Source organism: Pyrus communis, chromosome 7, assembly GCF_041283825.1.
Source record: "Pyrus communis isolate YQ-2024b chromosome 7, ASM4128382v1, whole genome shotgun sequence".
Classification (NCBI taxonomy): Eukaryota; Viridiplantae; Streptophyta; class Magnoliopsida; order Rosales; family Rosaceae; genus Pyrus; species Pyrus communis.
Window position 1 is genome coordinate 4,389,490 of NC_142571.1, and position 26,025 is coordinate 4,415,514.

Below are 26,025 nucleotides of genomic sequence, written 5' to 3' on the forward strand. Positions count from 1 at the left end.
CAGAGGTAGGAGATGAGAGTTTTAACCTAAGAGTAATTAAGTCTTTTACACTTTCAATTTTGGTTAATTTTAAAACAATGGAAAACATAGGCTATATTTTATTAGGTGGTTCTCAAAATGGTTATATTTCCAAATTTCTCACATATTGCTATTTGTTATCTTTTTGCGACTTTAATTGATTGTTACTAATGCGAATGTCGCAAATATTTTTTGAAACACAATCTAAAGCTCGTACTTTGCCGATGTCACAAATATTTTTCGATGCACAGTCTAGTGCTCCTAATTTGTTTTACTCGTAGACTGTGTAGTGTTATTTGACGCATAAAATTTCGCAAATGACATTTTTCTTGTAATTAATAACCTTGTTCTCTTCAAGTAATCCAATGTGTTTTTTATCTTATTTTTCCAAATGGTAAAAATTCCTATAAAATCCTATAGGATCTAGAAGATCCTTTCTTTTGTATTTTATGTAACTTGGAAGGCAAATATACTGATCATGATTAGTGTAAATAAAGACACAAGATAGGGAAGAAAAAAAAATCAATCAAGTTAAGTTAGCTGCGCCCCTTTTTCTCCATTCTTTCTGCCGCCTCTCTCCCTTCTCTCACAACTATTATTTACTAGAAGAAAATATGTTGTTTCATCAACTACATAAATTTGCAACTATTACTTACAACAAAAGATGTTGTTTTATCAAACACATGCATACACAGATGTGAGCGTCCAGACATACATGATACATAGTCCATTAGAAATCATTATAATGATTAAATGATCAAGAACATATACAAACACGATTTTAAAAATTAGACATGATACACTGACGAGAGCATTCAAAATCATAAGAATCATTATTTGCAAGTGTCAGACATCGATCTCTCGCTTAAAAGTAGTTACTAATTGATTCCCTTGTCGTCGCCGTACAAAGTTGCATCAACTCCTCCACCACCCTATCCATCTCTTCATCATCTTTCTTCTTCATGTTGTCTCTTAATTCGAATGCCTTTATCTTCACACCCTCTCCAATTTTCTCCACCACCACATCTCTGATCACCTTCGCCGCCTCCTCCCGTTGCAAACTACCTCCTCCGCCGGTTCTGATAACCTCCACACCAACGCCAACCTCCACCACCAGTCTGGCGTTTACTGGCTGGTCAAGTTGCATAGGCATGGCTATAATCGGAACACCAAACTTGATGCTCTCCAACACCGAGCTCCATCCACAGTGACTCACAAACCCACCAACACTAGAATGCTTCAATATTTTTGCCTGTGGGGTCCAATCGTCCACTATCATTCCCCTTTCTCCTACCCTCTCCCCAAACCCTTTTGGCAAAACATCTTCAACCCTAGTACTTTTATCTTCCTTAGGAAACCTAATAACCCAAATGAAACTCACTTGGCTAAGCTCCAATCCAAGAGCTATCTCTTGTATTTCCTCCTTGGACAAAAAGTACTCGCTCCCGAAGGACACAAACACGACTGAAGCTCTTTCCCTTTCGTTTAGCCATTTGATGATCGACGATTCCTCATCTACTTGTTGATCCATTGGGTCTTGAACAAGTGAACCGACGGGCACAATCTTCTTCTCCGTTAACTGGGAGAGATAATCAACACACTTTGATTCAATCTCTCCAGAAGTCTTTACCAAAATGATGTTACGAGACAGATCACTGCACAGTAGTACGCGTTCTACGTTCGTGATGCCATTTGCTGAAGATTCTAGTAGATTGCTGAACTCCTTAGTTTCGTAATCCCGAAGATAGATGGAAGGATAAGGGAATTGAACATTAGGGTTCCTGTGATGGTGAAGAAAAAGTGACATCGAGGCAGCACTGGTGGTGGTGAACTCGACGGCCGGAATGTTGTGCGACAAAGCTAGGGACGGTGCCCATGGCTGGAGAAAATCATATATGAGCAAATCTGGTTTTAGGGTTTTGAGGATGTGGGAGAAGTTATCGCTGGACATGTCGAAGGCTTTTTTGAGAGTGGGCATGAGATGGGGTGGGAGGCCATTGGTGGTGTGGTAGTGAGGTGGCAACTCATCGTGTGGAAGATGAAGTTCCACAAACTCAATGAAGTGAGAGTATTTCTTGGGTAGTTTGGGCTTGATGGAGCTGAGATTAACAGGTGTGGAGCAAATGAAGATGTGAAAATCTCTGTGGCTGGTGAGTTTCTTGGCTAGCTCTAGGAAGGGAGAAATATGGCCGTGACCTAACCATGGAAGCATAAGAATGCTAATGCTTCTGTTCTGATCAGGATAAAGCATATTTTTCTTTCTAAACTTGATTCTTTGTTTGTTGTTGCTGGTTGTATATGATTATGGGCTTGTATGTTAGTGTGGTTTTTGTGGAGAGAGGTATATAGTGCAAGATGTGTAGACGTTTGAAGAAATACGTGGAACCTTCATACGGATGTTCAAGCAAGTAGTAGGAATTGGCGGTTAGTCTTTTCACAAAAACTTATATATGACCAATCGAATTAAGAAAAAGAAGCATAAACTTGGTTTCGTCAGAAGATACGATATGCCAGAAAAACTAAATTTTTAAATACAAATCAAATAACATATACTAATAAAAATAAGTACTTAATCAACACTATATTTGATTTATAAATTTAATTTAAATTTTAATCTCTTCAACATTACTCTTCCTCAAATAGTTAGCCGGACATGTAATTTGATTTAGTACTCTTCTTCACAGGGGGAGGGGACATGTAATTTGATTTAGTACTCTTCTTCACAGGGGGAGGGGGGGGGGGACCAGTATTTCTTTTGTTTTCGTAATTAATTAATTCTAACAAGTGGTGAATTATTCTGATAATTAGTACCGGATCTTAAATCAAACACCCCTTCATCTTTATAATTTAGATAAATTTCCTGTAATTATTTTATATTTGTCAAAAAAATAAGTAAAGAAAAGTTACGTCTAATATCTCGCCAATCAGTTTTCACTGTTCCAGTTTCTTCGTTAATTACTTCCAAAATTTTCTGTTCTTGGTTCATTATTAGCTGTACGGTTTAATATTAGGGTTTCAAATGATCCTTTTTTTTCTTTTTCTTTTTTTTTTTTTTTTTTTGGCCAAATTTATAGTGAATGGACTACCATTGTATATTTAACCATTTATCTCACCCGCCGGGGGTGGGGTTGGGGGTGGCGGTTCTTTTGTTTAGGGTTTCAAGTTTCGTAATATGGTTTCAGGTTTCAAAGTATCGTAATTACGGTTTCAAAGGATCGTATGATTAAAAGTAATTTTAAACTCAATCATCCTATCCTGATCCATTTTGTGGGGATCTTAGAAATCTTTGTATCTTAATCATTCATTATGTATATGTCAGAAATTATTTGACTTTTTTTATTTAAACACAAATAGTATTTGATGAAAATTAACTTACAAATATACGATAAACAGTTAAAATATGAGGATCCTAAGATCTCCTTGAATCCAGAGACAATCCTCTTCCATTTGTTATTGCATGCCGTGAGTGCGTAGAAGTAGTCTGGACTGGCTACGAGAAGGTGGCGCCTCTCTCTTACGTGTCACCTTCCAAGAATGTAAAGCAGATACAACCGCATCGTATCTGCATCATGCATGGGAGATATGGGACCATCTCTTTGTCTGTTACAAAAACAAAGTTTCACCAAAGTTAAATGGAGGTCGGCAGTGAAAGGCACACATATACTACAAACCAAATATAAGCTACATGAAGTTTCGTATGTGAAGCGGCACGTAGCGGGGTTATATTACAAATTTAATTTCTATGTAAGTATTATATAGCATATCATGACTTTATTAATTAGTAAGGAGCACAAATTCAATGCATACAAATATTTCTAACCCTTGGTGACGTAGTGTATAATAAAATAAAGATATGAGTTAATTTTGTTCATGTCTTTATTTTATTAAAGAATAATTAGTGCACCGTTACAACATGTCTTATGCTATAATTTTTTAATGTGAATACAAAAAAAATATGTGGCAGATAAATAAGGATATACATCTGCAAGGCCTGATCAATAGTTCAAGTCACACAATCCCATGATCCATTTTATCTTTTAAAAATTCACTTCAACTATGAGTGTGAAAAAAAAATTACATTTTTTGTAAAGTTGAGGAGAAATAGCTCAATATATGTCCTTTTTTTCTTCTTTCAATAATCAATATTCATATAAATGAAATACTGGTGTTCCTACCCTAAGTGATAGTTGATTGATTACAAGATGGTATAAATTCTTTATAAAGGACTAGAGTCTAGAAATACCTTGCTTATGTATATCATTGGGAAATGCAAGAACAAAAATACAGCGGGAAGAAGAGGTAATACACGTCTTGTCCCAGTGAATAAAGATATTTGATAAAAATTTGCTTATTGTATTAGTAAAATAAAGATATTTGCTATTTTTGTTCATACCACATCATGCCTTACGTTAATGACATATTTTGACAAAAACACGTTTCTTTTTTTTTTTTTTTTTTTACCAACACGAGACGTTATATATAGTAATAGTATAATCATACTAGGGGTATTTGTTTACCTTCACTAAGTTTCATTGAATTACACTGGATTAAATATTAATGTAGTCTGTGTTTGTTTCCTAGTCAGACTAGTTTTAATGGGATTATCTAGGACACGCTTTCACTAACAACCTTATAACATCTCATATTGCCCAGGGGAGTGGATCCTGTAAGCCTTATATGTATATTCTCATCTCTACCTAGCATGAGGCCTTTTGGGAGCTCACTGGCTTCGAGTTCCATCGAAACTCCAAAGTTAAGCGAGTTCGCATGAAAGCAATCCCTGGATGGGTGACCCACTGGGAAGTTCTCGTGTGAGTTTCCAAAAAAAAAAACCATGAGGGTGTGGTAGGGGCCCAAAGCGGACAATATCGTGCTACGGTGGAGTCGAGCTCGGGATGTGGTGGGGGCCTGGGCTGGGATGTGACAACCTTGCTAGCCGTTCTTAGCATGTCCCCCAGAAAACCATGGGACTAGCTAAGAACTTCTTTGTCCTGCTCGAATCACCTCCTTGACCTCGATTTCAACAGCACAAGCTTTGGGCGTGGCTTCATCTCCGACAATGAACTCGTTGATTGCTTCATCTTCGACGATGACCTCGTTAACTTGGTCATCTTCGTCATCTTCTTCTCATTCATTGCTTCGCAATTGCCATGGTTATGGCTTTGAAGCTACTGGTTTTAGCTTTGGCTTCGACTTGCCTCCTCGTTGACTGGGTCATCTCCGCCATGGCTGCTTCGCAATCTCAGTCATCTTCTCTTTATGATTTTTGATATTAGAGGAATGATTTGGCTGTGGTACGATTTTTGTCCTGAATTTCTATAAATACATCTGCAGGTTTAAATGGTTTATGGTTTTTTTTTCTTGGGATTAACCCAATTGATTTTTGTCCTTAACTTCTATAAATTGAGTTGCAAGTTTAATTGGTTGTTGGAGGGCTTGCATTTCTTTTTGGAATTCTTCTGAAGGCTTGGCGAATGGTTAACCAACAAATTCTCTTAATCGAAGAAGAAAATTAAGAGACTGATGCATGATTTGATAGACAGAAAATGATGGAGGAGAAACGAGGAAGGGTATAGGAAGGAAGGGGAAAGAAAATCTGCTTGGATCCATTCATCTCCAAACTTCACTACTTTGTTATTATTATTTTTTGTTTAATTTTTAGACAAAAGTGAATTAAAAATGGCAAAAAAAAAAAAAATTTTAGGCTTAGTCAGACACTGCACCAAACATTTCACTAAGTTAGTTCAACTTAGTCTAGTCTAAGCTAATTCAGCTTAGTCTCTGAAACTAGTCCAATCTAAAATAGTCTAGTACAACAAACACACTCGAAGTTCTTCTCGGTTTATTTACACAAAATATCACATGGCACTATGCCCGTATTCTATAATAAGTTGAGCACACCACGCACATGCTTTTTGTCTTGGAGTATAAGCACACAGATGCTTTGGATATGCTGCTGCTGGAGAGATTTTTCAATGTGCCTGAAATATCAAGTGGTACATTACGTATTTTTATACAAATGGTAAGATTTTTGTGTTGAAAACTAAAATAACATAAAAAATAAAAAATTTCACCACTTATATATAACACATGGTGTGTCACTCTTATTACAGTCACAACTCTCGTACTAATATACATTTTGAGTAATGCTAAAGAGACTAAATTTTGTAAATTAAATGACACAAAAATTGATTATTAGATTATTACTTAAATATTCATAAACGTGCTCATTTTCTATTAGTAATACATCATTTAATTTGTAAATTTAATCAATAAATTTAACATCTCTAACATTATTCATACCTTTTTTGTCGTTGGTGGACAGATTTAATGGCATAAGTAAAATAAACTGACTTGTATAGTCGACCTTCTTTTCTGGCACACATATCAATATGCCTTTTTTGTTCTTTTTAGTAAATAAAAAAAAATAAAAAAATAAAAACTAAAAAATTATTACAAGTACTCTAAAAATCTACTTATTACATGTTAGGTAAATTAAACTTTTAATGTGTCATCAATAAAAAGTAAGTATGTTAATCAATTATCTATTTTCATGTTATTTAGTTTACAAAATTTTCTACATGTTTAGTCCCTAGTATTACACTTATAAGAATATTTTCCTTTTCAAACATAAAAAATTTAGAATACACAATTAGATTTCAAATACCAGTAACAAGTTTCTAGAAAATATATCCTAGGATGTAACATATCTATCTTATCATCCACTTATATTATAAAATATGTAATAACATTTTATATTTTAGAAAGCAACTTATATAGAATGAATTTGCTGCCAGGTGGTGTTTTTAAAAATTGTATTGTAAAAAAAAACTTGTACATAACAGTCCATACTTTATTAATCAACAAAGCAACATAATGTGAACTCATTCTATGTAAATCTCACGCTTAGTGCTCAAAACTTATGTCCTTGCTATTAAATTCCAGGTTTGCTTAAGGAACTTTATCTTAAAGGTCTTTAAGGTAAAACATAAAAGGAAGTAGAAGGTTCAAACTAGACTCGGTAATTTCTTACACGACACGAAAATAACGGGTTTCGGGTCAACACGATAATTAATCGGGTCATTATTGGATGACCCGTTCTTAACGGGTATACACGCGGGTAACACGTGGGTAACCCGTTTCGACCCGTTAAGAAAAATAAATTATAATTTTAAAGTTTAATCACTAAAAATTTATTATAAAATACAATAGCCATATTGTATATATTGGTACATTCTATATTAAATATATATTTTTGTATTATTATTCTATATAAGTTAAAAAAAATTTAAGTTTTATTCATTTATTTATTTTAATTTTGAGAGTTTCTTATTATTATTAATAGGATATATTGTTGTTGTCCAAAATTAAAATCAACTACTATAGTATTAGTATAGGCAATAAGACATCCCTACAAGTATGAAAAATGTGAAAGAATATATGAACACTCGTGATTCATTATTCCTCCATGAGTAGACAATGGTTACACTTACATTATCATTTAAATTTTTATAACCCTCCAAACCGTCATGAATAGTGTTTTTTATTTGAGTGTAAAAGTAATAAAATTAATAATAATTATTGTTGAAGTGTAAGAAATGTAAAAAAAAAAAAAAAAAAAAAAAAATATATATATATATATATATATATATATATATATATATATATACAATCACTTGTAGTGACAAGCTTTGCAACTTTTGTGAAGGGACCAACTTCGAAATCCGACACTATAATCCATAAACCTTAAATTTGTATTTAACCGTCGATTGTCGTTTAGGTTTTATTCTTTATATTGAATTTCATTTTTTAAAATTTTCTTTTTTGAAAACATGATCTTCTGGGGGATGTAGGACGATGAACGATTCGGATCTTTGATATCACGTCCCGATATTTATGATTAATTGAAATATGAGTCGATATTATATAGTTTGTAGAGATTTTATAAACACCAAGCAATATTTTCACTAACAGTAAAACTCTGAACATAATATCAACAATCCGAACCATTCATCTTCCTATATCCTCTAATAGATCATGTTTTAAAAAAACAAAATCTGAAAAAACAAAATTTGGTGAGAAAAATGAAGCATAATTGTAAACAACAATCGACAGTTAAATTTTGATCTATAATTTATATGATTATAGTGTCACATTTCAAAGTTAAGCCGTTCACGAAAGTAGTAAAAATTTTCATTACAAGCATTTATATATTTTTTTCTATATTTTTCACACTTCTACATTAATTAAAAAACTATTAAAGACTTTACTTAAACAATAGCCATAGGATAAAAGAGAAGAGAGTGCTAATGTAGAAAGCCTCACTGAAAATATCATCAATATAACTCTTGAAGACAATATATCAAGCCAATGTTCCAATACCGTTTCTCATGGTGATTGATGAAAATTGAAGAGTTTGATTGTAAGAAAATGTGCAAGGTTCCAAACCTTGAAACATAACTCCCTTAATTTTGCAAATCTTTTGAACATTTGATATTTTATAATGTATTAATGTTTTTTTTTATATTTATTATGCTCTTATTTTGGGTATGTAAATATGTAATACTTGAAAGACAAATGCGTTTTTATGTTTTGAATGTGATAATATGGTATGTATATACTTATTTGGTATTATGTTTTTTATTTGATTATTTATTGGTTTAAAATATATTTTCCTTAACGGGTAACGGGTCGGGTCATATTACCTGTTAATATTATCGGGTTGATTTCGGGTCATTTTACTTGTTTATTTTAACGGGTGTTACACGAAACGAGCCGTTAAAATATCGGGTATGACACGAAAACGACACGAACATAGAAAACACGACACAATATCAGGTCTAGTTCGAACTTCAAATTATTTTATTCATGTTTTTATTAATAAACTATGTATGTGCTTTCTTTTATAAGGTTTTTTGTTTATAAAATAGGAAACTTATAAGTGGAAGAAAAGTAAAGAGGGAAAGTTTAGTATATTCTTGTCATCTTCAAAACAATGAAAATGCTAAGGTAATCGTATTAATCCATCATCTCATATAATAAGTAATGTGTACATATCATATTAATTAATAAATTTAGCACATTAAATGTTTATTTTATATCTCACTTACCACATAAAATAGTACACAAATATATCTTAATTATGTAGTCATCTTATCAATCATCATTCTTAAAACAAATTTCAAAATCGCCATTAATTTCTAGTGTGGGTCACACCTAGAGTGACCTATTCTGGTTTTATGTTTGATTAGGATGATCTGTGTAACTCGAAAAATAGACGGTTCAGATAATTGAAGTTCGACGTAAAGTAGGTCCCACAACTATTCCCAATTTTTATAAAAAATTGTGCATCCCTCCCTTAAAAGGCTCCGTGCTTCTTCTTTCTCTTCTTCTTTTCCCTGTACTCTACTATCAAGTCTATCCAATAGCTATAAATTTTCAAGTTTTGAACAATACTATTGAATAGGTTTCAACATTGGATTTAATAAACCTCTAACACAGGTTTCTAGTTTCAGTTTTGGCTTTTTAATCAAAATAGTAAATTAGCATAACTCTTCACTTTGATTCTTAAAAATAAAAATCAATAAAGATAGTCCTCAAATTTGTCCACCGGTATCATTTTGATCCTCGTACTAAACCTCTCGAATGCAACCAATTCCGTAGATACAATTGCTCATCATCTTCTCCACTAACCTATCCAACAGGATGTACTCCAATTTATCTATTTATCGACGTTCATTAAATAAAATCTTTGACATTTCATTATATTATCATTTTAACGGGAAGTCGAAGAGATGGGAGATTACCGGAAAGCTTCAATGACGTTCATCAAATAGAATAATCTACGCCCAGCTTCACTAAATTAAGGGGAGGGCGAGAGTTTGAACCTGTCCGAGATAAGAGTTTATATATACACTCAAAAAGTCTTAACCTGTATACAGTATACCTTAGAAAGGTCCACCAAAGTTATGATAAAGTAAATAAGACAAGCATCTAAAGCTGCAGCAGATTTCGACGAGTTTATAGCGGACATGTACAACATCTTTGCACCACTCTGGCAACGAGTTCATCGATGGAGGTTTGTGCCGGCGAAACATGAGAGCACTACAATACCATAACTTCGATGAAAATGTAGATTGGTTAAGACATATTTTTAGAGGAGTTGCCTTTTCATTTTCGTTTTTCCAGCTCTGTCCGTTAATTTGGCACTAGTTGTTTGTACTCTGCCAGCAGCTTTGGGATGTCATCCAGACGCAACTGAAAACCACGATGTCATTAAAAACAATATGAGACGACAAATAAATGAAAGAACATAAACAGAAACTAGAAAGTTTGCAGATGGAGGAAAATATGGTACCATGTGATGATAATAGTTAATTTGATTGCTTTGCATAACTAAGCATGAATTGTACCTGGTTAACATTTCTTATATGGTAAAAACCATAAGCCGCTTTTCCAGGAAAACTGGACTCGACGAACTGCATATCAGATCCACTATTCACCCTATTATAGCCACGAAGAAAATTCCACAAAGAGAAAAAGAAGATGAAAACATTAATCAACCAAGTTAACAAATGAGAAACCGACATATATGGATTAAAATACAACTTATGCTGTTATTTTCCCATGGACAAAGACCAAATTCTATACTTGTGTCCATTTCCACAAATTCTAGGGGGAAAAGAACTAACATGAAATGGACAGAGACCAAAACATTTGAAATGCCATTGGACTGGTCGAAATTTCAATTTTGCTAATTAAAAAAAATGATAAGTTGATCACATTTCGGTTATTGGATGTCTGATAGATTTGTCTTCACAAAAACAATCTGGTTCACTAGTGTTGGTGTCCATTTTACAGTAGCCAACTTCCAAACGACTCACTCAACGTCCTCTTTTACTAGAGTATCACCTTACTCCTAAACCCTAGCCTCCTTTTGCACAATGCTTCACAGAATCATCTTTCTCCTACCATGAGAGGACTCCAAGCAGCATTATTTCGATTATTCGGTAGCTCACTGTACTCGCTCTATATTTTCATGTACACACGAAACATTTAGTAGGAGTATATCATCAAGTGTTATTTTTGAGTATAGGAGTCATCTATTAGCTAAACTAGCAAAAATAGGAGAATGCACAAAAATCCCACTGACCCTTCTTTAACTGTGATGTATTTTCTATACTCATTATGCTGTACCTATGTCATGCTCAACTCATGTTGAGCCGCATACTATGTGGGGACCAAGACCTAGAATCAAAGATTGTGAATACCATCTGCACAACCAAAGGTCAAATGCGGATCGTGTGAACTAGCCACTTAATGTGCAGCAAGAAAATTTTTAATAATAAAATAACAAGAAGATCCTGTAATAAGTTTGGCTGATCATAAACTATGGTGTAAGATGTTCTTACTGAAGACGACGAGTAATCAGGCGTTGGTAGTCCCGAAGCAAGGGTCCAAGCTCCTTAAGTGGGATAAGCCTTGGTGCCGATTTCCTCCAGTGTTCACGAAGTGCCTGGGTTGTATTTTCATTAAATTTTCATCCACACCACCAATTGCATTTGACATTAAAAGTACCTACTTGATGCATGGTAAAATACCCTACCTGAACATCAGAAACCCGTTCGTCACTAAAGACTCTTTCTCCAACCAAATTCGAAGCCAGTTGAATGAATTCTTTGTCTTCCACCTCATCCACAATTGGAACCCCATTACCAAGAAGAGAAACAGATATTCCTAATCTTTTTTGTAACTCCGAGACAGCAGATTCTTCCATTTGGCTTTCCTGCTAAAATTAGAAGGGTCGGTTACAAAGTTAAACTCTGGCAGTAAACCAATACTTTTGTGAGATATGCATGCATGCCCAACTTCAAAAAACAATTACCTAATAACAACCAACCCAGTTATGGTTCTATGAGAAGGCAGTATGATAAAATCATGCTAAAAGTTGCACTTAATTGGAGGCATTTGTAAACAGACCTTGATATTTTGGACATTTTCATTTCCCATCTCCACATCCTTATTCTGGATATTTTGGATATTTGGCGAAGCTGCAAGTAATCTCTTTGCAAGGGAGTCCTCTACAGAACAAGCAAAAGTGACAATTATAATATGGTAGAATTAGGTTCTAATTCAAACGCCATGAATCATAAAATAAAATAAAAAGGAAATACAAGTTCCTCTTCTGCTTGGATAACTACACACAGCAAGGGTCATAAAACGTCTTTCTTAGCTAATAGGGCTTCTGCCATTCTCTCCTTCACTAAGCAATATTCCAAGTCTTCTTTCCTCAACTTTTTTCTTCAGTAACAAGATTTAGATAACTTTGGAGCCTGCCCATCCTAACCAAACAAACTTCCAAGAGTCTGATATCAATCAAATTTGTTTAAATGTTATATCAAACTCTTTCATTAGATTTTCGCAATTGCATGCAACATTTCATAAGCGTTCCAGCCAAGAAAAAAGAGTTAATAATAAATTGAAGACCACAGACCAATTTCATTTTTCTTGTCGTCGCAGAAAATTTAGCAAGAGACCAAGTCTATGAGAACTTTTATTCCCACACCACTTAATTTATAGCACAAGGGCTTCAAAGTACATAGAGGATTATTCATCACCTAACTGAGGTTCATCTTCAAGAGTGGTTTATAAGACCATAAACAAAATTATCCAATGGAGAGAAACGAAGGCGATATAATACCTTCAGGAACCAACCACCAGAGATCACCAAATGTTGATTTTCCATCAAAGCCACCAAATAGCAGATAGCGTGAACCCATACATGTCAGAGAATGGTATGCTCGAGCAGGAGGAGGTTCATTGCCAGTAGGCAAGCGCTTCCACTGTGCAGACACTTGACACCAGAAGGACAAAGGAATTATAAATAATTGCATTAAAAATGCAAAGCATTTGAACCAAATTCTGGAAAGGAATGATGCAATTAAAAACATTGCATCGAACGTGTAGAAAAATAGAAATGTTTCACACACAGAGTTATCCACAAATATATAATTAAGAAGATAGTTTCTTACTCATTAAAGTAATCCTCATTTTATCTCAATAATGCAAATCCATAATATTTCATGTTTCGATGTTAAGCATTGGATGTCAGTGATCATACCCAAGTCCTCTGTGTACAACAACTTAAAAGTAGGTCTGATTCCAGTGACCCATTTTTTTTTTTTTTCCCTTTGTTCTTGCCTCACAATTACTAAATATTAACGCCAATCTTAATTCTTCATTTGATGAGCCGGTTCAATGTTGAGAATCAGATAAGAGCTCTGCTTTCTGATTTTAGTTGTATCTGAACCACTACTATTTTCATTCTGTCTCGCTCTCTGCCATATGATTCCCTATCTATTTTATAGAAACACAAGGATAGGACTATTGAAGATTGCAGTATGTCAGTGGACTATGAAAAGGATTTCACTTCTTTTTTACAAGTGAAAAAAAAAAAAAATTAAAAAGACGAAAAAAGGTGAACCTAGTAAGAGTTCTGAGAGACTGAAATTTTTCTAGCATCTGTATTGTTTGCTATATGAATATATTAAACGAGGGTATTAACATGGTAAAATATAAATGGTTAATCAGTACTATGATGGCGCATTTTGGAAAGTGAATAGTCCAACAGAAAAGGCAAGAATCAATTACCCCTGTCTAGAACAATGCAGTCATTGTGATAAATGTCATAACGACTCAACCAGCCACCAGTTCCATGGCCGCCAAAGAGCAACAGCTTCAAAAGGACATCAAGAAAATAGTGTGAAGATTAAACAATAAAGAAAAGCAAACAGATATCATGATGTAATAATTCCCTTGTCATCAATACAAATATGATTGTTGTAATCAAGAACCCTACAATACAGGACTGGAGTGCTTTTGGCCAAAAAGTCTCATTGTTAGTTACTATTGATACATCTTCTTCGCTACTCTAAGATCCAGACATTAAGAGTTTATTTTTTCATCTTTTGCAACATAATTGTAAAAGTAACCAAGAAATGAAATCTGATACTAAAGGAAAAGTTAGATACTACTTTTTCAAGTAAGGATATCTATCGCCAAGAAAGAACTTATACGTTCAGTCACACATGCCAAGCTGAGATCACATGTATGTAAACTTAACTAATCAAGCTTCTAACAATCCTTCTGCTCTTACCAAGGGTATCCTACCCAAACCAGGTTAACCATAATAACAACAGTACAGAAATATATTAACTTGTAATGAAGTAGAAGTCATCCCTGAAGAAAGTATAATGAAGAGACTAATAAAAATAGTATGGAAATGTCAATTACATAGTGCCCTCCTGATGTAATAGTATGGCCACACCGAGCAGAAGGAGCTTGTCCTGGAAGCTTCAATTGGGTCCACGCAGGTGTTTCATTCTCTACCTTCCACAAGAAAGACGAATCACAAAATTAAGTTGAATAACTGAAAACCAAGTAATAATATATATAGACACACATATATAATGAGTTTTATGAATTGACATGTTTGAAGCTTAAACTCATGAATCTGAGTAACAACGGATAAGAAGAAGCGTCAAGCTAAAATAACAAAAGAAACGGAAAATGACAGCCTAACATGTCCAGGTGCACACAATGTAAAGATTGCTTCCGAGACAAGAAAATAGAGAAATGGTTTCTTAATCCTTAAATTCCTTAACAGTACTATTTGGAAGACAAACAAATTTAAGATGATTGTATCTTTGGGTTGCTAAAACTCAATTTGTCCAGGTGTAAACAGATGCAACAAAAAGCTAATTGTAATTTGGATGGCATTAGAAGGAGAATACTCATCACTTTGACAAGTGCTCTAAGAGGGACACATCAGTTATCCAGAGAGGAAACATAAAATGTAACAAAATAATCTGACAAAATAAAGCAATTTTCAAAAAACATGAGAACAAAGTAAAACCAAAAGGATAAGACATGACGAAATAGTAAGCTAGCATAGAAAAAGGGAATATACTGCTAACCTTCTTCGATTAGACCCTTCAACGCCCATAAATCACCCAGCACTGGACCTCCACCTCCTATGAAAGTCAAGACAAATATTCAAGTCAGCTAGATTGTACACAAATAAACTCAAGCATCCTATGCTTGCCTTATTGCAAAGATTGGCATATATGTTTATAAGCAATACAAATAACGAAAGGGAAAGGAGGAAGCAAACAAAAAAAATAATCAGCAAACTTGAACACTAATTGGATTTCTATTAATAATTGGCTTTTTAGCCAAAATGGTCCCTGAGCACAACTCCTCACTTGGTCTCTGAGATTCAAAAATCGATAGAATTGGTCCTTGAGATTGTCCACCATCAATCATTTTGGTCCTGTGAAAAATCTCCGTTAAATTGAAGAAACCACCAGTTCAAGGGGAAGGGTTGATTTGACAAAAATACCCTCAATTTATCAGAGATTTTTCACAGAATAACCAAAAGGATTGACGGTGGACAATCCCAGGGAACACTTCCATCGATTTTGAATCTTAGGGACCAAAGTGAGGAGTTAGCCAATCTCAGGGACCATTTTGGATAAAAAGCCATAATAATTTGTATCTCCTTGTATTTAATTCAAAAAGTTCCAAGTAGTCATGGGGCCAATTAAAAAGTAGACTGTAAAAGTTTGTTGCACCAAATAATTCAGACATTAAAATGCGGATATCCCAAATGGCTAGTGCAAGAAAATAGGCACTGAAATTATCTTTAAAGGGGATATTCTATGGAAAGAATGGTCTGCCTTCAGAATTCACAAGTACATTTAATGGGAAGATCCCGTGTGGTACATGAGAATACCAATTAATTCATTGTTCCCCAAGTAATTAGGTTGGCCTTTTGGGGTGTGAAATTTTGCATGATATTTTGTTCTGATAAGAAACTTTAAAGGAAATGAAAGAATACAAAACAGAGGACACACTCTCCATAAACCCTGATATCTCTTAAAATAATAAACAGCCATCAAAGAAATTACATCAAAATAACAGAGTCAATTAGGACAAAACTCTAAGACACTACAGCTTTAGAATTAGTTATTTTCATTTCTCAACTTCAACAAAATAATGGGGGGGAAATACTTTCACAAATTAGCATTCCTTTCAATCATATCATTTTTCTTGTCTTAATAGAAAAAATCTTGTAATATAGAAGGGCAGAATGATTAAATGCAACTCTAATTAAGTTTTGTCATATCATTCTCGAAGAAACAGTAAATGATTGCAGATTACACTATTAATTCATAATGGAGGTAAACTCTCATAAAAAAAACTATAACAAACAGAGAGAGATATGTATTACAAATTAAAATAAAATCAAACTAGAAGGAAGTGTTATGAACCCAATTATCAACATAGTTAAAGCAAGCTACTTCACCTCTGCCACCATAAACAAGCAACCGTTTCTCAACCATGGTAATTGTATGGCCACATCTGGGTGGAGGTAATGACCCAGTAACTGACAGCTCCATCCACTCTAGCGATACTGTATAAGAAAGCAAATCAAGATAGAACTGATTTAAGACCATTTCAACAAATATACTAAATCAAACATGAAGCAGAAAATAACAGATAATTCCAAAATCATAGAGAAAAGATTTTACTTGTGTCCAAGACATACACATCTGACAACCATTTTTTACCATCCCAGCCACCATACCTGCATTTGTTTATATTTAACATAACAAAGTTACTATAGAACCGTCATATCAACTAATCAATAAGTAATACAAAAGATATACTCACATAACAATTTTCCGATTTCCTATAGCTGAAGCTGCAGCAAAATCTCGTGCAGAAGGTAAGTCGCCAAAACTTGTCAACTCTGTCCATTGCCATATATCTAGAACAAACGTAATTTCTTTTAAATATATATTTGATTACTCACCAGTCAAAGGAAGTCAAAAGAAGCATTAAACCAAGTAGGTATAATTCTCGTGCATTATCAGCAGCACAAAATAAATAGATTCTTACCAGTATCTAGGACCCAAAAGTCACCTAACCTGAAAACCAAACAATATTGTTAATACCATTTGCAGTAAAGTAATAGTATTAGCGTCATAGAGCAGAAAGCTGCAGATAGATATGTATCGAATGTGAACATACCTCTTGCTCCCAGAACGCCCACCAAAGATGAACATATGACAATCAATCACAACAGCAACGTGAAATGCTCGTGGGCTTGGACCAACTTGTCCATCAGAGTCACCAGTGCACTCTGGTTGATACCATAATTTGTTATCTGAAAAAGTAACAGGCCTACATTGAGATGCTATAGTCAAACTTGTGTGAAAATCTATTGACAAAAAGTCAAGTGAACTCCCACTCACAGAAAACCTTAATCCACAAAAGCATTTGTACTTGAACTGCCATGGTGCATATTGTTTTCTGTAATAAATACAAGTTTGTGTTTGCTTAAGTATAGGTCTATTTCACCTGTTCTCTACCGTAACATGAATTAAGTACAAAGTGATCCTTCAAACTAAGTCAGGCAAGTTTATGTAAGAGAAGTATTATGACAAAAACGTGTAGGAATAGAACGTATGTAGGGAAACGTTGTTGCAACAATGCTGAATAGTAAGAAGTTCCTAACATGATGACTTCACACGGGGATATCGTGTATACAAGAAAATATGATTTTCAAAAAATACAAATAATAGTATAATATCTAAAGCACTTTTAAGATTTTGTAAGATCCTCAAATTTATAAAGGAGAAGTTCAAAAGCCCCTTTACCATTCAAATTATGCAAATTCATGTTGATAGCTATATATTATACAAAGCCAACTCAATCTTTTTTCAGGATGTTATGTTTTGAAACTCCATCTATATAAGCAATTTAAAAGTTATTTTGTTATTGAGTTTGGTTAATTAATGAATTTGACCTTTTTAATTAGTAATTATAATTTTGTTATACCTACCTGATTCTTAATCATTATTAGAAAACTTGAAACTTCCATCAACCCTGGTAGGTTCCAGAATCCAGTTATCATTCTCTTATCGGATCCTTTATCTCCTGATCTCACTGCGTTAGTCTTCGCGTATATACAAATTTCAAATAACACATTGGAGTATTATGTCAAAACAAAAAATTATATCTCGTCGGTATAAGTGAACAAAACAGTAAGACCAAGAACACCCAGAAATTCAAGACAGAGTAAAATTTACATAATTTCATCGAATTTCAGAGAACCCAGATGACAAATACCAATATAAATAGAGCAAAGCAAAATGAAGTCAAGCAAATAGAGATAATTAGAGAGAGTGGGAAACAAAGTACCAATGTCATAGACCACGATATCGCTGAGAAACTTCTTCTCTACAAGGCCTCCAAACACAACCAGCTTTGATCTACCGACAATCACTGCCGTGTGACCACTGAGAATTAAAGGAAACCAAAATTCAAATGGGAAATCTTGAAAGCTATAAGCACGCACGCACGCACACACACACACATATATGTGTGTGTGTGTGAGAGAGAGAGAGAGAGAGAATTTTACCTGCGAGGTTGAGGAAGTGTTCCAACAAAATCAGAGGAAGAAGCTCGAACCCAGTAATGCATTTTCTCTTCTTTCGCTGTGCTAATCACTGTCGCTTGCCCACCAAATAGAGTTCACCAGGCTGTGTGTTGTGAAAGCTCGAACCCAGTTATGCGTGTTCAGAACAAACGACCTTTGGCACTCGTATGGTACCGTTTGGTACGTGTGACGGAACGGAACAGCGGGATAAGGCGTTTCGTCCCGCGTTTGGTGCGCCTAAAACGGGTGAAATGAGCTGTTCTACGGGACGAGTTTTGGGTGAATTTTCGTTCCACCTCACCCCCTGGAACGACTCGTTCCACCTCACCCCCTGGAACGACTCGTTCCACATCCGTGGAACACAAAATTATAACCTCTCCGTCTCCTTCTTCTTCCTCCTTGTTTCCATCCGAGGGCATCTTTGCTCCCGTTCCGTTCCGTTCCGTCCTGTCCCGTCCCGTCCCATCCCATTCCATTCTGTCCCGTCCCGTCAGCATACCAAACGATACCTATAAGAACGGGCAAGTCCTGTTTAACTTTTGTCCCCCTAGTTTTGCCCCATCTTGGTACAAGTTACACTACAATGTCATTTCTATAACGTCATCGTGATATTATGTCTTAATAATATATGCTATGCGCGAGTTTTTTCCTGTATAGTATTGTATCATTGATTCAAAATATTACAATATAGTAGTAGTGTGCATGTGTTATAAGAATTGCTTGTCACAAGTTTGATGCACACGTGTGTATTTATGCATCAACCTTGTAAAAAAAAAAGACACATTAAAAATCATTAAAACATCTTTTTGTAGACAAACATATATATAAACACGGTATTTTAAGAAAACATTAAAATGACAACTAATTTTTTTGAGAAATGGATTTCAAATTTGAGTAACATTTTGCAAAGATAATCTTTGAGGAAAACTTATAACTAGATGGTTCAAGTTATTGAAATATAATGGGGAGTGCGGCCTATAAGAGGGTCTCACAAAAATTGTTATTTGAAGGTTCTCTTAGATATAATGAGGACCTGTCAAATAACCTTTTGTGACACACCTTGTGAAACCTGCTCTAATTTTATTTAATAATTTAAATCATTTATTTTTTTTAGTCTCCACGTTCTTGCAAGAAGTTAAACAAATCTGAAACCAATAAGAAATCTAGTTGTAGCAAAAAATATAGAGGAACACATTATTTCAAGAAAACACCTCAATTGCCAGCCATGTAGTGGAATGGTTAAATAGTTTCATATATATATATATATATATATATATATATATGAGTTTCATTTTGCAAGGATAAATTGTTTAGGGAAAAACTATATACGGTTTGGACATTGAAATACAATACGAAGTAACCTTACAAGATTGAATAAATAAAATAAAAGCAATAGAAAAGATCAAACAATGGTGTATAAGGAGCAAAAAAAGAGTGTATGGTTATTATCATTTTCCTTTAATAATTTTTGGAAGATTAGAGGGAAACATTTTTTTTCTCTTCACCAAACAATCCCTCTTTCAAACAGCAAAAATCAGGCTGAAAGTCGAAGTTAGGTTGCAGTTTATGTTTGTGCAAAATTCATGCTGAACTGGATGGTTTCTTTTGATATCACAAAAAATCTTCATGAGGCTTTGCCTTGTGTCCAGTGGAGCCTAAGCAAGAATTTTTCCTCATGAGTGTGTGTATGTGTAAGAGAAGACTGATCCAGTGTATAGTTTTCTTCCCGCTTCCCAGCATGCACGAGGAGGAATACCGCATCAAACTATCCAAATCATCTACGCATGCATACTCCAATTATTAAGGTTATTACTGTTTCTTTTTATCTTGAAAGGGAACAGGTTACAGGATTTTAGTGTTTGTGGTTAGAATTAATCCCAATCAGAATACCACAATGCTAATTAAAAGGAAACGATAGCCTTCTTTTTTTCTTTTTTTTTTTAATACATCGATATTTTTACACTAGGAGAAGGGGGAGTTGGCTAAGTCATACAATAGGCAACCTAATTTGGTATCGAATTCCCCATCCACGAGATTCAAACATAAAATCTCTCACTTCCAAGTCAAGAGGAACAACCATTTTTGAGTTAAGTAGGATTATACAATCTTTTAGGAGAACGTCGCTAAAACCAAAAGCTTCAATAAAATAGAAAAAGAAAAATGAAGCTTGCAACTATACCTACTTCATTGTTCCCCTATTGTACAAACTCGAACCAACTCCTTAAACGAATCCATCTCTCGACTCTTTTTCGATGTCGGGACCAAAAGGGATTGCATTTAGCAGCAAAGTTATTACAATAAAACGAGTTATACACCATCCGGATATTATTGCAAGCTAACTTGCACGCTTAATTAATTGATTCCTTCCCAGTACGAATTTGAAGTTGCACCGGCTCATCCACCGGCCTCTCTATCTCTCGATCCTCTCTTTTTCCGATGTTGTTTCTTAGTTCCTTTGCCTATCTTCTCGCATCCTTCCCCTTATTGTTTTCCACCACATCATTTATCACCTTTGCTCTTATACTCGCAAACTTCCTCCTACTGTTTTCTTGACCTCCACGCCAACACCCAGCTCCTCTACCAGTCGAGCGTTGGGCGGCTGGTCAAGATGCACAGGCAGGGCTATAATTGGAACACCAAACTTCATGCTCTCCAACCCAGAGCTCCATCCACAGTGGCTCACAAATCCACCGACGTTAGAATGCATATCTTTGCCTGTGGTGCGCAACCTTCCACTATCATTCCCCTCCCTTTCACCCTCCCTACTAATCCTTTTGGCAATACCTCCTCAACCCTAGTGATTTTCTCTTCCTTAGGAAACCTAACAACCCAATAAAACTCACTTGACTAAGCTCTAACTCATGAGTCATCTCGATCTATTTCCTCCTTGGATAAAAAAGTACTCATTCCCAAAGGAAATATACACAACCGAAGATGTTTCCCGTTTGTTCAGCCATTTATTAACCCATATCAATCAATAAGATCTACAATTATACAGCATTTCATAAAATTTAATAAAATCAATTTGCGTAAAAATTTACCGTATTTTCCCCACTTAGATTCCAAACCAAGCAAGCAATATCTCTCACCAACACCTGGAAGAAAACACAAGCATAGCAGTAACTAGAGTCCCTTATTCCTACAATTAAAATATGTCAGTAACCAATATATAAACCTTTATTCTGAATTGCCACGATTCCGATATTCCGCTTAAACTAATAAGGACCCTTTAACTTTTGGTATTTCATTGGTTCTCAAACATTTCCCAATTATATGCAAGCTAACAACACAGCTAAGAAATCTTAGAGAGAGAAAGAATACACAAGAAGAATAGAGAGAGAAAGTAGTAACCGACTTATCAATTTCTATTTTCATTGAATGAATACTAGTTTTTCTACAATATAAATACCTCACAGTATAACTACCATCTGACATCAAGAGCTCAATAACAAACTAATACATGGCACTCTTTTACAATTGACACTTGTCACAATCTTATCAACCTTATACTCTAACATTCCCCCTCAATCTTATGCTGAGAACAAGCAAGCATAAGATTGTAACAATGAGATGTAAACAAAGGAGAACATAAGCCTTTAGTGAATATGTTTGCATGTTGATCTGCAGAAGCAACAAATTGGAGAGAAATGGTGCCTTGTTGAACACGTTCTCGTACAAAGTGACAATCAAATTCAATATGTTTGTCTTTTGAGTGCAAAACAGGGTTTGTGGCTAATGCCATGGCAAATAGATTATCATAGTGCAGTAAAGGAGGAGACAGATTGTCAATGTGCAAATCTTTTAATAGTTGTTGCAGCCACACAATTTCTACAGTAGTCGTTGCCATTGCCTTGTACTCGGCCTCTGTTGATGATCTACTAACAGTGTGATGTTTTTTAGAGCTCCAAGAGATAGGATTAGAGCCAAGAAAGACAACAAAACCTATAGTAGACCTTCGATCATTGGGATCACCTGCCCAATCAACATCCGTGTATGCTTTCAGTCCTAATGAGCCAGGTTGAAAACATAGACCCCATCCTAAGGTGCCTCGAAGATATCTCATAATCCTCTTGACAGCAACATAGTGAGATTCCAAAGGTGAATGCATGAATTGACACACCTGATTCACAGAATAAGCAATGTCTGGTCGAGTAAACGTTAAGTATTGTAATGCCCCTACAATACTTCTATAAGTGGTAGGATCTGAGTAACACGGACTGCCATGATTCAGCAGCTTTTGATTGGGATGACACGGAGTTATACACGGCTTACATTGCATCATGTCTGTTTTATGCAATCCTTCATATCAAACTCAGTTGTCAACTGAGCTATCACAAATTGAACACAAGGTGAACTATCTCTAGTGAGAATGATATCATCCACATACAACAACAACACAACAATATGTTGGCCATCATGTTTAACAAATAAGGACAGATCGGCATAGGATGATTTAAATCCCAAGGAGAGTAGGAAGGTGGTGAACCTATCATTCCATGCTCGGGGAGCTTGCTTTAGCTCATACAAGGACCTTTCGAGCTTACAGACATAGGTAGGATGATTCTTGTCAATAAAGCCCTGAGGTTATGCCATGTAAACTTTTTCTTCAAGAAAACCATGTAAAAACACATTCTTAAAATCTAGTTGCTTGAGTTCCCAACTATGAGTTACTGCTAAAGACAACATTAATCGCATAGTGGTTGGCTTGACCACGGGACTGAAAGTTTCATAATAATCCAAACCAGCTTCCTGAGAAAATCCATTTGCCACTAACCGAGCCTTATGTCTAGCAATTGAACCATCTGGATTCCTCTTGATTTTATAAATCCATTTGCAGCCAACCAGATTTTTACTTGGAGGAAGTGGAACAAGTTTCCAAGTTTTTGGTTGTAACAAAGCATCCATTTCTTCCTTCATGGCAGTTTGCCATTAGATAGATTTAGAAGCTGCAGTAAAAGACTTTGGTTTTGTGTTAGAATCAGACTTGGTAGCAATGTAAGCCTGTTTCTTATTAAAAATCCCAGACTTTGATCTAGTTTGCATAGGATGAGAATTATGAGGAGGAAGTGACACCATTTGTAATGTTAAAACTTGAGATGTGGTGGTGTCTGGATGTAGCTCAAGACATGGTAAATGTGCTGTCTCGGAATTGGATGAAGTTGTTGTCTCAATATTTATTGGTTGCAGTCTTAGAACTTGTGGAAGCAGTGGAGACAAGATCATCATTTCTGAGAGAGGAGGACTGAGTAACACTAGGGATAGAAGCATTGGAAGGGGGTATACACACATGTGATAAAGGAATAGGTATGATAGGAGTATGCACAAAAGTATTTTGATGAATAATAGTAGGTGTGGAAGTTGAAGATATGGATAATGAAGACACAGTAGGAGTGATTATTTGTGGATTAGGAAATTGTGTTTCATCAAACAATACATGCCTAGACACAATCTATTTGTTATCTTTGACAGAATAACAAATATATCCCTTGTATTGAGCTGCATATCCCAAGAAAACACATATAGTAGTCTTAGATTCAAGCTTATTTGTTCTATAAGGTTTCAGAAAGGGGTAGCATGCGCAGCCAAAAACCGTTAAGTGATCTAGCCGAGGTGGAAAGTGATATAAAGCTTCAAAATGAGACTTCATCTTCAAGGTAGAGGTAGGCATCCTATTGATAAGATAGGTGGCAGTTGCACAAGCATGGTACCAAAATTTGGATGGCAAAGAGGCTTGGTGGAGTAAGGTTATGGCTATTTCAACAACGTGTCGATTTTTTCTTTCAGCAAACCTATTTTGCTCAGGGGTATAAGGACAGGATTTCTAATGTAAAATGCCTTTGTCCCTAATAAAAGTTTGAAAAGAATTGCTGATATACTCTCCACCACCATCACTTTGCAAAATTTTAACTTGGGCAGCAAAAGAATTAGAAATAAAGGCTTGAAACTGAACAAAGATACCAAATACAGCAGCTTTATTAAAGATTGGAAAAATCGAAGTATATCTAGTACATTCATCGATAAAGGACACATAGTACCTATAACCATCTATTGACAAACAAGGAGCAGGACCCCATACATCTGTATGTATAACCTCAAAGGGAATGAAAGACTTTGATGCATATGTAGGAAATGGAAGTTTGGTAAACTTTCCATGTAAACAAGAATTACAAATCTGAGAAGGAAAATTACAACTGAAATCAATGGAATTTATCAAGAGCTGCTTTGACAACTAGATTGGTAGGGTGACCTAAACGACAATGCCACAAGGTAGAAGAAACCTTTTTACCAAGATATGCTGCTGGAAAGACTTTTGGTTGCTTAATCACAGGAAATGGATAGACAGCATTATTACTCAGTCCTTGAAACAGTGTTCTTTCGGTGACCCTGTACTGTATACATATAGAAAACTCATCAACAATACATCAGCAATTATTATATTTGCACAATTAATGCATAGACAATAAGTGTTTTGACAATTGAGGTACATGAAGTACATAATTTAATCGAAAATTATGAGTTTTAGTGGAAAGTTGAGAGTTGCCAATATGAGCAATGTTCAAACCTTCACCACCAACACCAATCACGGTTTCTGTGGAAGGATAAAGAGCTGCCATTTGAAGATTAGACAAATCCGATGTCATGTGATTTGTTGCTCCAGAGTCAACAAGCCAATATTCTTGTTGAGGTGCAGATGGAGTGGCATGAGTACGAGCATTCATAGCAATTGGTATGTGGGATTGAGTAGGCATAACAGGTGCAGAATATGTATTGGAGTTCATCTTAGGACCTGATGGATATGACATGAAAGGCATGTTGGAGTTTTGACCATTCTGATACACAGAAGGAGAAGGAACCTGAAACTGTTAAGGATACTGTGGAGAACTCTGAGAGAATGATGGATAGTTCTGAGAAGGATGGTAGGCTTGACCATGAGAAGAAGAATTGTTTCTATCAAAACAAGTGGTAGCAGTGTGTCCCACTCTATGACAGATTTGATAGCCATGTTGAAAACAATTTATTGCTGAATAACCTTTCCTATCACAGATTTGACAAATTTAGAGAGATTGGTTTCCTTGATGTCCTTGCAATTGCTGCCCTGGTTGTGGAAACATAGCTTGATTTTGTTGTGAATAGGAAATATTACCAAAAGCAGGTTGCGGGGAGTATTGATTTCCACCAGAAAAGAACTTTTTGCCTTTACCCTTTGGTTTGTAATTGTTCCCCCTGAAATTGTTATAAGTGCCCGAACCAGTTTGAGACACAAAAGTAAAGTGTCCAAGAAATGGTAATTGTTGAAACTGAGAGGGTAAAGGGAATTGTTGAAACTGAAAGGGGTAAGGGAAAGTGCTGAAACTAGGAAGTGGACTGAAAATGAGTAATCATGGAACCTGTTTGATCCCAGAAAATCCACCAAGATTCTATCCTGAATTGAATGTTTTTGTTCCAGATAAACCACTAGCGTTATAAACAATTCCAGAAGTATGAGCAAGCATAGCTGACAT

At 35.2% G+C, this 26,025-nt stretch overlaps 1 protein-coding gene and 2 pseudogenes across 5 annotated transcripts; all 3 read right to left on the reverse strand.

Annotated features, from left to right (window-relative positions):
* Positions 1-728: 728 nt before the first annotated feature.
* LOC137733338 (UDP-glucosyltransferase 29 pseudogene) lies at positions 729-2,315 on the reverse strand (annotated as a pseudogene). Its single transcript, XR_015964554.1, has one exon. The product of XR_015964554.1 is annotated as a UDP-glucosyltransferase 29 pseudogene (transcript).
* Positions 2,316-9,820: 7,505 nt separating this feature from the next.
* Positions 9,821-18,767, reverse strand: LOC137734712 (protein GLUTELIN PRECURSOR ACCUMULATION 3). Of its 4 annotated transcripts, none has more exons than XM_088697697.1 (17): positions 18,506-18,669; positions 18,286-18,383; positions 17,337-17,394; positions 17,113-17,248; positions 16,981-17,009; positions 16,753-16,849; positions 16,611-16,666; positions 16,385-16,492; positions 14,994-15,050; positions 14,311-14,402; positions 13,669-13,753; positions 12,719-12,871; positions 11,998-12,098; positions 11,624-11,803; positions 11,430-11,533; positions 10,431-10,521; positions 9,821-10,275 (listed from the first exon to the last, which is right to left on the reverse strand). In XM_088697697.1, exons 2-17 carry the CDS (start codon positions 18,292-18,294, stop codon positions 10,216-10,218), a joined length of 1,416 nt encoding a protein of 471 aa, XP_088553823.1. In that variant the 5' UTR covers positions 18,295-18,383; positions 18,506-18,669; the 3' UTR covers positions 9,821-10,215. The 4 variants fall into 4 exon arrangements, with proteins under 4 accessions (XP_088553823.1, XP_088553822.1, XP_088553820.1 ...); XM_088697696.1 differs by having other exon boundaries at positions 11,624-11,806; positions 18,506-18,555; XM_088697694.1 differs by lacking the exon at positions 17,337-17,394 and having other exon boundaries at positions 11,624-11,806; positions 18,506-18,767.
* A 5,953-nt stretch (positions 18,768-24,720) lies between these two features.
* On the reverse strand, positions 24,721-26,025 carry LOC148695480 (uncharacterized; annotated as a pseudogene).

Bases quoted from the DNA above. Each gene is read 5' to 3' on its own strand.
- LOC137734712 (XM_088697694.1), bottom strand. From the start codon at position 18,567: ATGCATTACTGGGTTCGAGCTTCTTCCTCTGATTTTGTTGGAACACTT. The intron at 13,754-14,310 runs GTAATTGACATT...GTCCTTTTGAAG, and splicing joins TTACATCAGGAGGGCACTAT to CTGTTGCTCTTTGGCGGCCA. The intron at 12,099-12,718 runs GTATTATATCGC...CTTGTTCTGTAG, and splicing joins CTGGTGGTTGGTTCCTGAAG to AGGACTCCCTTGCAAAGAGA.